Source organism: Solanum lycopersicum, chromosome 6 (assembly GCF_036512215.1).
Source record: "Solanum lycopersicum chromosome 6, SLM_r2.1".
Lineage (NCBI taxonomy): Eukaryota > Viridiplantae > Streptophyta > Magnoliopsida > Solanales > Solanaceae > Solanum > Solanum lycopersicum.
In genome coordinates, this window is record NC_090805.1 from 40,468,986 (window position 1) to 40,481,791 (window position 12,806).

Here is a 12,806-nt window from a genome sequence, read left to right on the forward strand (position 1 = left end):
TAAAATATATGTAGCCCTTATTCCTGCTAGTACGAGGGTAAAGAGAAATATTTCAAATAAATCGTCGGAAATTTTTTTTTTTAGTAGATTTGCATGAAAAATATGACAGGAAAAGGGCATGAGACAAAGCAAAAAAATACTAGTTGATAGCAATATACATAGAAAAACTTGCCTATAGATTTTCTTTTTCTTCTTTTTTTTTTTTTTGAAAAAAAAAAGAGAGAGAGAATTATAGTGATAATAATTCAGATTTGTGCAATTAACACTCAACCATATTTGGTACACTGTTGATTTTATTCTGATTGTACGAATATTAAAGTTAGTCATTTAATGATGGATAATTACAAAGGACAAATAGTAATTATTGATGGGTACGCACTATATATGCATTTATATGATTAAGTGTTAAATAAAATGGCGGTAATCATTAACACAAAATTCAAAAATATATTCTTGATTTATATACACTGATAAAAGTATATATTTTTGTATTTTGTGTTAACCGTTGATGGTACTTTTAGTGCCTAACAATTTATCAAAAAATTATATGGAGTAATTCACTCCTAACAAAAAAAAAAGGAATTAATTGTTTACTTGTTTGAGCAGGTATATATTTAATTATATACAAATTATACAGTATAATTAATTATGTACAAAAGATACTATAATTTTTTTGAATTATGGACAACTAAATAGCATAACTGTCAGGAAAAAAATATACAAAATCATCTAACAGCAAAAGAAATTAAATAACTCGTATAAATGACTGAGTTAATTAAACAATGATCATTCAAATGGAAATTTCACGTTTAAAACCTTCTTCATGCTTCCTCACTTGAGCTCGTCACACGAGACATGTGCAATTTATATTTTTAATTTGTATATGTAATTTGTGGACTATTAAACTAGAGAAGGATTTATCTGACATGCGCATTTAAAAAATAGCTATTGTGCACTCACTTTTAACAAAAATAAAAAATAAAAATAACTAGATTATGCTTTATGTTTTTAAAATTAACAAATTAAAGGTACTAGATATGTTTTATGTTTTACCTTGTTAAGAAAAAACAGCATTAAATTCTTAAAATAGATGAATCTAAATAATCATTAGACTTTTTAATTTTATTTCATTCACGACAAACATTCTCCATGTACGTACAAGCCACTTTACAGAAAAGGAAATATAAACAACATCGATAATAATTATGTAGATCTTTTTGAAGGGCCTGAAAAAGATATTGCACATATTAAATATTTCTAACAAATGGCTAATCAATATGCATATGTCGTTATTAGGCTAATAGAGTTAGAGTACCACATATTTTTTATTATATAAGTATATAATAACAACAAATGATTACCTTGTTAATTAGTGTGAGCCAATATGATCTCCATCCGCATCGGTTGGTTCGGTTCGATTTTATATATTATCACTTTGATTAATCAGTTTTTGGTTTTTAAATATGCTAATCAATTTATCAGTTTTTGATTGTTATCGATTCAGTTTTGAATTTACCTTATAAAGAAATGTACGTAAAATATTATATGACTTCTCACTTCTCTAGATGTTTTAATATAGTGAAACAAGAAAGATAATGAGAAATTGTATCAATAAGAGAAAATATAGTGGAAAAGAAAAAAAATGTATCCGCACCGAGTGTTTACACCAAGTTAATGCAATTTATAAGTTATAACTGTTAAGGTTTTGCTCGGATTCTCTACCTTATTTGAACTTTATTTTTTTCCTAAAATAAAAAGACAAAACATTATCATAAGTGTTTTTACTTTTCTATTCATATTTGGTTTATTCTTAGAGAAAAAAATTGGAAATCTATGAATTGAAGATCCATATTCTCATAACAGAACAACAATAGAATCCACAATATAGTCGACTAGTCGCTTAGGAATTTCTTTTTGTAGAGATTTTCTCTCTACGATTTTAAGGTTTTTATTATTGGTTTTATAATATGTAGGTCAATTGTACATATCATATAATAATATTACGTCTTATAGTATAGTTTTATATGTCGTCTAATTTATCAATCATATTAGTTATAATTATAAGTTTTCGCATGACGTCCTAATCACTTTCAAATTCAACTGTGATCAAAAGTTATTGACACGTGACCAAAACTTAACAAGTATAACTATGGTTCCCTTCTTGTAAGCTCTTCTTCAGAGTGAAACAAATGATATCTAGATTACCATTTAAGCTTCAATTTGCTTATTCCAAATGATTTGATTCCTTATATATTATGGTTGGATTATTTTGGTCTTTAATTATTCAATACCAAATAAACCATAAGACATTGTTGTCAGTTTATAATTTTTTTTGTCTTTATATATCTATGAAGGAAGGGTCAATAAACATGGACAACTATGAATAGGAAGTATCTCTTATAACTATTGAAACATTTGGTCAAAATCTAGCAACTTGCAATTTCACTGTCTAGTGACTACATACATTGGAACAAAAAAAAATATAGTGAAAATAATAGTGGAATTAATTGCCAAGAATCCAGGATGGATAGATCATTGTCTTCTAAAATAGTACTTAAATTAAATAATTAAGCAAGCAACATTCATTGCATCATGAGTAAATTGGAATTTGAAGTAGCTAGTTGTTTGATTTAATCCCTTTTATTTGAAGAAGTTTGTGCTCTTCCTCACATGTTTCTAACTAGTAAATTAATAATGAAAATGTCTAGGGTACATGTACTTATTATACTTCTAGTTCATGGTCATTTTCTAGATTCTAAAAATAATTTTTAATTGATATATATCAGTGTATATTTAATAGGGCAACTTTCACGTATAGCAAATAAAAAATTCATATTTGTATGCTATAACAAAGTTTGCATAATTGCGCTCCATAGCAAACATAAAAACTGTATAATTTGCTATACATATACATTTGAAGCAAATTGTATAAAACGAAGTGTATAAAACAAGAAAGAGAAAGACACTTGGGCAGAAAACTATATAAAAACGAAGTGTATAAAACGAATTGTATTATTAGAAGTGTATAGAACGATTATATTCAATTTGAATTTGTATAAAATGAGAAAGAGAGAAAGACAAAGGAGATTTGATAAGGAATATACAATTGAATCAAATTGTATAAAATGAGAAAGAGAGAAATTAGATACAATTTGAAAATTGTATAAAACGACAAAGAGAGAAAGGCAAAAGAAATTGGGCAGGAGAGTATTTTTATTGTATAATTATAAGTGTATAGGATGAAAATATATGTACTTGCATGTGTATATACAATTTTCTCACGCTTTATACAAACAGAAATGTAATTTATACATTTCGCTTCTGGTGTATAAGTGAGAAAGGTGAGGGTGGCGAGCGAGATTTGGGAGAGTGGCGAGTGAGATCTGGAAGGGGGGAGAGACGGGAACAAAAATATATGTATTTATATAATTTTCTCTTCTTTATACAATTAGAAATAATTTTTATACACTTGTGTTTGTATAAAAAGTGAGGAAGCGAGCGAGAGATTGAAGGAGAGTAGCGAGCGAGATATTTGGAAGAGAGGCGCCTGACAATTTTTTGCAAACGTTTGCTATGGAACACAATTAAATCAAACCCTAGCTACTCAATTAATTTTAGGTTATTAGTTTGTTATTATATATAATTTTCCCTATTTAATACTGCATTGTTATAGCTCATATTTTCATCGAATTGAAATGGTGAAACACAAATACATCGTATGGTACTAACAATTGATACAATTATGTTATGAAACTGGTGCACATTGGTATTCAAAGTGTAGAGTACATAAATATTATTATGTACTTCTGATCGATAAGATACATATATGTATTTAAAATTGAAATTCTGAAACACAGATACAAAGAGGGAGTGGGATAAGAGAGGCAAGAGATGAGTGATATAAGAGAGAGAAAAGAGTTGAGCGAGAGAGTAAGAAAAAAATATTGTGAGATATAGCTTCTATGTAAGTGATATAAAGTGTATACGACTTAAAACTACGAGTAATTGTTTTTAGGGAAAAAATGTATATAATAGTAAATTTGTTAATTCAAATTAAATGCTATATAAACATAGTTTGATTTAATGGTACCCTATAGCAAACTATTGCTATTTTTGCCTCTCTTTCTGGTGGAATTTCGCTCGCCACTCTCATTTTGGTGGTTGTCTCGCTCGCCTTTCTCGTTTTTATACAAACACAAATGTATAAAATGGGTTTGTGTTTGTATAATGCGAGAGAAAATTGTATATATACATATACATATATCTTCGTTTCCCTCTCTCCTTCTTTCAGACCTTGCATGCCTCTCTCACTTTATACAAACACCAATGTATATATTGCGTTTGTGGTTGTATAAAGCGAGAGAAAATTGTATATACAAATACAAATGCATATATTTTCATCCTATACACATATTATTATAAAAATACAATCTTCCCCAACCCAATTTTATTTTGTCTTTCTCTCTTTCTCACTTTGTACAAACACAAATTATACAATTGATCTTTTGTATATGTATACGAAATAAATTATACAACTCTTTCTTTTATATATGTATAGCGAATTATACCATTGTTTTCTTTGTATATGTACAACGAATTATACAACTACTTTCTTTGTATATGTATAACGAAATATAAATATTTATATTTGTTATAAAACGCAATTATGTAAACTATAACTATAATTTACAAATATGATTTTTATATATAAAAGTTGCTCTACTTAGAATTAGGAGAAGATGAACAAATTTGGGCCTGTCAGCCCAACAGTTTGAAATTAGGGCAAGGCCCCAAGTTGATTATTTTCTTTTGTATAACTTACAAAAATCACATAATGTAAACATTAAACTCTATCATACATCACATTCTATTTTACGAAAAATTCTTAAATATCAGTCATTCAAATACATAATTGGTTGCTCGAATACATTAATTGTGATACTCAATTTATTATTTTTGAGATTCCAATTATATAAAGTAATAAAAAATGATTAATTTATATAATTAATAATAATTTGATTTAAAACTTTTTATTTTATCTTTAATGATATAATTTATAACTATACAATACCTATAATTTAGACTACATATTTAAAGATATTCTTTCATTTTTAAACTCTATGCTCAATCAAATTGGGCTGACACATATAAAAATTAAAGTAAAAATTTAAGGAATCCCATAGTGTAATTCAATAATTTCATTCTATCCCGACAAATTTAGTATTTACAAAAAATCCCTTAAATTCGTTGAGCCGTGATACTTTAGACTCTAGTGATACATGGTAAATGATACATGGTAATTTTAAACTGTTGAGAAAAAAAGGGGAAAAACGGTACAGTTAATGTTGTTAATAAAACAGCTAAATTTACGGTAACATATCATTAATCAACATAAAATCAGCACTTAATTGGATATTAATTTCAAATTTTGAAAAACAAAAATTATATCATCTATTTTGAAAACAATTTTTTTGAACAATCTGTTAAATTTCGAACTACAGTAATTTTATTGTTGTTACAGTGGATTTTTCAAGATGAATACTTTGATTTTGATGAGACATTCCGAAATTTGGGTGAACGAATTGCAGAATGAAAGTTACAAAATCGACGGAATCGTTGTTGGAGATTCAATTTCGTATCTAATACATGTATCAGAAACATCGACTAAACAATATACACACTGATTCTATATGTATCATCAAGTACAGTTGATGACGCATTTATTAAACTTAGTGAATGATACATTATAACAATTTTCAAAACATGTATCGGTACATCAACTAAACAACTAATACCTTACTGATACATGATATCAGTTTTCAGAAAATTCATACTATATGCAAAACATGTGATACATATCTACTACATGTATCAGTGAATTGACTAAACACTGTACACACTGATTCTATATGTATCATCAAGCACAGTTGATGATGCATTTACTAAACTTATTGAATGATACATTATAAAATTTTTCAAAATTTCATGATACATATAAAATATTATGATACACAACAAATTCATGTATCAATTCACCGTCTAAAACACTATACACACTTATTCAAATGTATCGGCAAGCACACTAGATTCCTTAAAATTTTTACTAGTTTCAACAACAGTTTTAAGTACCAAAATACTAACCCGAGACAATGTAGGCCTAACAAACTTTAACTCTTTGAGTCCTGTTTGGCCTTATGCAAAGTTGATGCTAGAGGAAGAGGAAGGGGAAGTGGTAACTGGGAGAATGTATTGGGATGAGATGAAGATTGTCTACTTGTTTTTATCACCTTAACTTCTTCTAAGGCAAGAGGCACTGGTTCTTATGTTTTTGGTGTGTAAGCAAAAGATATGGAAGTAAGAACAAAACGGTAGAAAGATATGGAAGTTATCCTGCTTCCTGATTTTTTGAATTTTGAAATTCAAAATTTTAAAATTTGGTCTTTTATTTAAAATTAATTAAATTTAATAATTCAAAATCAAAAAGCTGATTAAAAGGTTGAGTGTTTAAATGGATAAAATTTAAAATTCTATTTAAGAGGTTGAGTGTTTTAATGGAGAAAAAATAGGTATTAAAATTGATAAATGTGTATTACAGGAGATAGAGTGTAATGTATCTAAAAAATTACACTAAAATAAAAAAAGGGAATTATGTAATATTTAAAAAAAGTAGAAAAAATTAGAGAATATAAAAATTATAATGGTGTATTTAAGTTATTTTTCCAAAATTAAATTAGTGGGCCAAGTTTTATCTAATGTGCAGGTTGACTTGGGAAAACTAAATTCTTTCAAATAAATTATCAAAGAATTCAATTATATCGGAAAAGAAACAATCTAACTCAAACTTATTTTTGGTAGGGACATGAGATTTAACGGATTTGAGGTTTATATAATATGAAGTGATGGCAAAGATGATTATATTAAAATATAATATTAGAAATTTTCTAAATAATTTTTTTTTAGCATAAAATAAAGTGTTTAGTTAGAATATTTTTTGATGTTAAAATAGAATATAAATAATAATTGAACAGGTAATTAATGATAACATTAATTGTTATAGACCGTTAATATACTTTTGTAATCTCATATCATCAATCAATTTCAAAATTTAATATATTTGAATCAATAGGAGAGTAGATTATAATGCTATATTACAACGTAGCATTATAAAATTACAATTCGCCAAAAACAAATATCTACTATTAATTATTTTCCTTTGCATCTTTACCCATCTTTACCCAAACATGTCCTTATAAATTTCGTACTTAGTGTAACTTTCTTTCGTGTCGCCGTTATTCACACAATATCGAGGAAAATTCAACCAAATCAGAGAGATAACACACAAGCCCTAATTTTGGAAATGAGAAAATTCGATCCGTGGCCGATCTTTTTCCGCCGGGAGTGGAGCCGCAACTGGCCGTTTCTGGTTGGTTTCGCCGTCACCGGCACTATCATCACCAAGATGTCCCTCGGTTTTACTGGTTTGTTTCTCAGTTATCTCGTTCTACCTATTTATATTGCCTGAATGTCTTTACTTTCGTGATTGAATCTGATTTTCTTTGGGTGATTGATGATTTTTGCAGAGGAGGATGCAAAGAACTCTCCATTTGTGCAAAAGCATAAGAAGTAAGTCATTGTCCACTTCCAAATTAAATCCTAAATTGAATTGATGTAGATGTATGCTGATTCATATAATTTACTCTTCTTGTGTTTGACTTTTCTGAGTCTTGAATTATCCATTTGTGTGTTTGTATTGTTTGTGATTGATGATGAAAAGCTAAAGCACATGTGTTATTGGGAAACGAGTAATAAAACAAAATATACACAGTTAAAAATTTCTTACAACAGTGATATTAGTTGCTAGGTGTGTTCAAAACCAAACCATAACGATAAGCCAACCGCAAAATTGGCTTATTGGTATTGGGTTATCGAATAAATGGTTGGTAACGGGTTATAATTTTATAATTAATGGCTTATTGGTATGAGCGTGGATTATTAAATAATTTATCAACCGATCATTACCACTACAAAGCCTGATAATAAAACAGATAAAGATTGAATTTTGTTGCACAAAAAGGTTTGTGGATTTATTAGACAATGGATTGACGACAATATATTGAACCATATTTCTGTAGAGAAAGTAGATACATGGTCGGATCCTATGAGAACATCTTGAAAGTTCGTATGCTTGAAAGACTAGAAACAACCAAATGATCTTGGTAAAGCAAATGTTAAGCTTAAAATATCATGTTGGTTCTCCAATGATAGATTATCAAAAATTAATTTCAGGGAATTATGAATCAGTTATATGTTATGGGCATAAAATGCATTTAATTTGATGAAAAAATTCAAGGCTTGCTTCTACTTGGTTCCCTACCAGGCTCTTGAAAAACATTTAGAACTGCATTATCAAATTTTGCTTCGGATGGTGTAATCTCTATGAATTTCGCCAAGAACAATGTCCTGAACGAAGAGATGAGAAGAAAATCTCCAAGTTCTTCGTCAGATGTCCTGTCTAATCCCGAGGGGAAGAAACAAGAATTGTGGTTTTCAGAATAGAGACATAATAAAAGCAATTCCAGAGGCAAATGGAAGGATAGTGAATCTTATTATTGTGGCATGTAGGGGCACACAAAAGTTCTGCTGAAAGTTGAAGTAAGAGAACAAAGACAAAGACAAAGTCGAAAAGAAAGAAGATGACTAAGACTTGAGCGAGAACTCTATGTACCATGCAAGGACAAAACACATTGCCATGAGATATCATTGGATTTGTGAGCAAGTGCAGAGTGAATCATATCACGTAAAAATGATTCACATAAGGACTACATGTACCATGCAAGGACAAAACACATCGACATGAGATCTCATTGGATTTCGTGAGCTACTGTAGAGTGAATCATTTCACGTAAAAACGATTAACACAAGTGAAAATCCTATGTATGCAGATGTTATACCAAACTACAAGTTCGACCTATGTAGAGAACTTGTCGGCTATGTTGCTCGAACTCTTCAAAAATGTCGACGGATGTATGTCGTATTCTCCAAAGATAGTGTATTTTTGAATGATCGACAGGGTGCGACAACATTTTTGGAGAGTCCAAGCAACTTAGCTTGTCGGCATGAGCTCTCTCTGAAAAGATAGAGACACCTACTTTCAGGTGCGGTGCATGCCAGGAGGGTAATGTCAAAAGGCATTCTTGCGACTTTTTGTCACTTTGAATTGTTGTTCCTTATTGATGTCATTAGTGACATGAAAAGGGACAATTTTCTTATAAATAGAGCACAAGCTCATTCGTAAATAGAGAAGAAAAATATAGATAGCGTAATAAGGTATTTCAAAGGCGGACTAAGAAAATAGTTTGTGAAAGAAAAATATAGTTTGAGCAATATTTTAGTAGTGTAGAAAATCAAAAGAAGGTTATTTCTTTTGAGTGCTCTCTCTATATTTTTTCTTCTCTGTGCTTTCTTCTCTTTGCTGTATTTACATATGAGCTGAAGTGCTTTATTTATAAATTCTTATTTTGTCCATTTTGATGTCACTAGTGACATCAATTAGGAACAATAATTTAAAGTGATAGATGCCTATATTTATATGAAGTTGTAGGAATGCCTTTTTGACATTTGCTGCAATCCTGCAGCAAATGAAGAATTTGTTGCATGGACCCCACAAGTGTAATGCAATGAAAAAAGAATCAAACATGGCTTCAGGCTCTAGCACTTTAATTATGGACTTGTCTATTGTCGCTCTGTTACCTTGATGTGCTAAGAACAAATAGTTTGAGGTTGAGATTTTTCTCTTGTTATAATGCTCTAGACGCAGGGATAGCAAAACCTTATGACCTGTAGGAACTATAACCTTATGGCATGGGAGAGGGATGAAATGTTAAAGAAACTAAGGGCAGCTAATGAATTGAAATTTAGCTATTAGTGTTTGATGTCTACGTATAACAGGCTGTTAATTTGCAAAGTTTTGTTGTTGAGGCTTGAGGGTAGTAAGCTTGTTTATGTTTGCATTCCTTATTGTTAATAGATGATCAAAAGTGAGATACTTTTGTGAAGCGAGCCAGAGAATTTAATTTTGTAATTCAGGAGTGACTTATGGTCAAAGAAAGGATTTCTGCCATCGAATATATATATATGTAGCGAGGCAAATAGTTAAAGAAAGGATTTCTGCCACGAATATATATATACGTGGCCAGGCAAAGTTTTGAAGTAGGTATCTTTTAGGTGTAATGTTGAGGAAAGAACTTACAAACTCATGCTAAGAACTGCAACCGGTTGGAATAGGATACAGAGCCTATTAACAAGGATATTTTCAGGTTAATAGAAAGAACAAGAGACAGGCTAAAAGGTGAGCTGCAACCGCTTGATTGTGAGCTGTACAAAATCTAGAAGATCTGGTTGAGTCTGAAAGAATCTGTGGAAACGTAAGATTCAGAGTAGACTTAAATGAGTAAATGACTAGGAGTTTGAAGTGATGAGAAATTTCCAAGTTGTATAACAGATACAATTACCTCAGCTACAAAACAGAGATGAATCAAAGAAGAAGGGAAATAAGGCCAGCAGTTTATCCGGTAAATTCTACTTTTTTAGTTTGTCCAAGGGGAATGTCCCCGTGGAAACATTTCTGAAAGAATTTTGGAGGAAAAAAATTTCACCAAAAATTGCTTTCATATGGTACATGAGGCCATCCTAACTCCTGACAACCTAAAGAACAAGGGATGAATTTTTAGAAATAGATGCTACTTGTTTGAACAAGAGAACATATGTGGAATATGTTTCTAGCTTGTCCGGAACAGTCATGAAAAAGAAAATTGATGTGCTAATGGTATAAGAAGCAAAGAAGACATGGGAGACAATACCATTGTATATGCATACCAAAGTTGGATGGAGAGAAGCAAAATATGGGAAATGATACCCATTGTACACAGCTTATAAAGAAGCAGGAGATGTTTTGATTAGGAAGCTGTGAAGAAAAATACTTAACTGGATGACAACAATTATTTTGGGGCAACCAGGGGTCCAGGACCATGTAGATGATGTAGGTGTCTCTGTTGACCTTATCTAAATCTTTTTAATGTGCCTCATTGGTGCTTTATCTTGTTATAAAAAGAAAAAAAGTGAAGCGAAAGGGACATCAAAAAAGTAACTAACTGTAAAGAAATAGGATTAAAGTGTTGAGTTATTGTTCAGAAATTGGGAAGCTAATTTTACTTTGTTTGGTTTTCTCTTGCATAATTAAAGCATTGACATGGTTTATCCTTGGGGTGCTTCTATTCTAAAAAGCTTAAATTGACCTTGACCTATATATAAGTAATCATGTTTGAGTTGGCTAGAGCATAGAAAGAAAAAACATGAGTCAGGTGCTGTTGTTAGACTATGTTGCCTAGACTCTTAAAAAGTGTTGTTGAGTGTGTGTCAGATCCTCCGAAAGTAGTACATTTTTGGAGGATCCGACATGTTTGCAAGAGCATTTTCTGAGAGTCCGAGCAACATAGCTGCTGGACCTAACTGTGAACCAACTGGGTGTGTGAGGCCCCCTAGGTCTCTTTTAATGGGCTATTCCATCACATTGACGGCCAATCTTGAAAATGTTTCCTCTTATAGATGATTGCTTTCTGATTGGTTGCAGATATTCTTCTTCATAGAATTAAACCTGACTTGTTGGGGGTACAGTGTACTATTATTAGTATCACTCATGGACTGTTAATTGCAAATCAATATCAAACTTTAGTTCAGCTGTACCATCTGTCAGTAATATAGTGGAATGATACCATCATATGTTGCTTAAAACTAGGAGTTATGCTGAGGAGCAATGTGATGAAATAGCCCATGTAAGGCAGTCATGATATTATCCCATTGAAGCGGGATAAAAGAATCCTTGGATGATTTTCTATAATCTCTTAAAAACTCTGGATTATTTTGAACAGGAATTTTATCTTCATTTTTTTTTTCATTAGTAAGTTAAACCAAACCATCTGATCTAAAGGCTCTATCAAAGTTTAATATCCCATGGTTTTAAATTTGGTATGTAAAGTAAGATTCCTCAAGCCATGTGGTCCTCGGGATCCTTGGCTTCCTAATGTAAAGGAAAATTGCATTTCACTTGGTTGATATTTGTTATACGAAACCATTTCTTGTACAACTGGATTATCCCAGTATGTAAAGTCACTAAACATCTAATTTGTTTCTGTGCCTGCAGATGAATCTGGCCATCCTTAAGGTTGCTGCTGTGTGGAGGCTACCTTACTTGACAGCTCTTTTTTCTTTTGTGCACCTTTTTTTTTTTTTATGACTATCAAATACAACATTTTTGTATTGCATAAAATGTCTCCTGAATCGTTGTTGGAGAAACTCGTGTTACTGGAAATTGTCATTTAACTGAAAGCTGCATTTTGTTTTCTGTTACTAAGTTTTGTTTGTGATTTGCATCTAATCCTAATATTTAAATTGATTTGCACCCTAATTTCTTTGCAAGACAATAAGAACACTATTTTCTTGAAATCCAAGAGGGCAAAAATTGGATATATCAAGTTGGGGCCTAATGTTGTTCATGATTTTACCTTCAGAGAAGTTTGTAGATACGAATATGTAGCTAGCTGATCTTGAGGGCATCATTCTCTGGTGTTACCATGCAAGACGATTGAAAGAGCAATGATGCATGTAATTAGTTCGATCATACTCGTATTCTAGTAATGCCAAATAGTAGTGCTTCTTTAAATTTGGGAAAAAAGGCAACAAAGTAGCGCTAGCTGGAACTGGACAATGGGTGTGTGTCTGATACCTCGATGTCAGCTCTTCGCCACCTG

At 30.8% G+C, this 12,806-nt stretch overlaps 1 protein-coding gene and 1 long non-coding RNA gene across 2 annotated transcripts; one reads left to right on the forward strand and one right to left on the reverse strand.

Moving 5' to 3' along the window:
* The first annotated feature begins 7,252 nt into the window (after window positions 1-7,252).
* On the forward strand, window positions 7,253-7,627 carry LOC101266038 (ATP synthase small subunit 6, mitochondrial). The gene is made up of 2 exons (XM_010324637.4): window positions 7,253-7,478; window positions 7,581-7,627. Exons 1-2 carry the CDS (start codon window positions 7,358-7,360, stop codon window positions 7,625-7,627), a joined length of 168 nt encoding a protein of 55 aa, XP_010322939.1. The 5' UTR covers window positions 7,253-7,357.
* Window positions 7,628-8,055: 428 nt separating this feature from the next.
* LOC112941694 (uncharacterized) lies at window positions 8,056-10,903 on the reverse strand. The gene is made up of 2 exons (XR_003247226.2): window positions 10,512-10,903; window positions 8,056-10,414 (listed from the first exon to the last, which is right to left on the reverse strand). It is a non-coding gene; the product is annotated as an uncharacterized lncRNA (long non-coding RNA).
* Between the last annotated feature and the right edge of the window lie 1,903 nt (window positions 10,904-12,806).

Excerpts from the sequence above, each read along its gene's own strand:
- LOC101266038 (XM_010324637.4), top strand. The coding sequence starts at position 7,358 with ATGAGAAAATTCGATCCGTGGCCGATCTTTTTCCGCCGGGAGTGGAGC. Across the intron at positions 7,479-7,580 it reads GATGTCCCTCGGTTTTACTG|AGGAGGATGCAAAGAACTCT; the intron begins GTTTGTTTCTCA and ends TGATTTTTGCAG.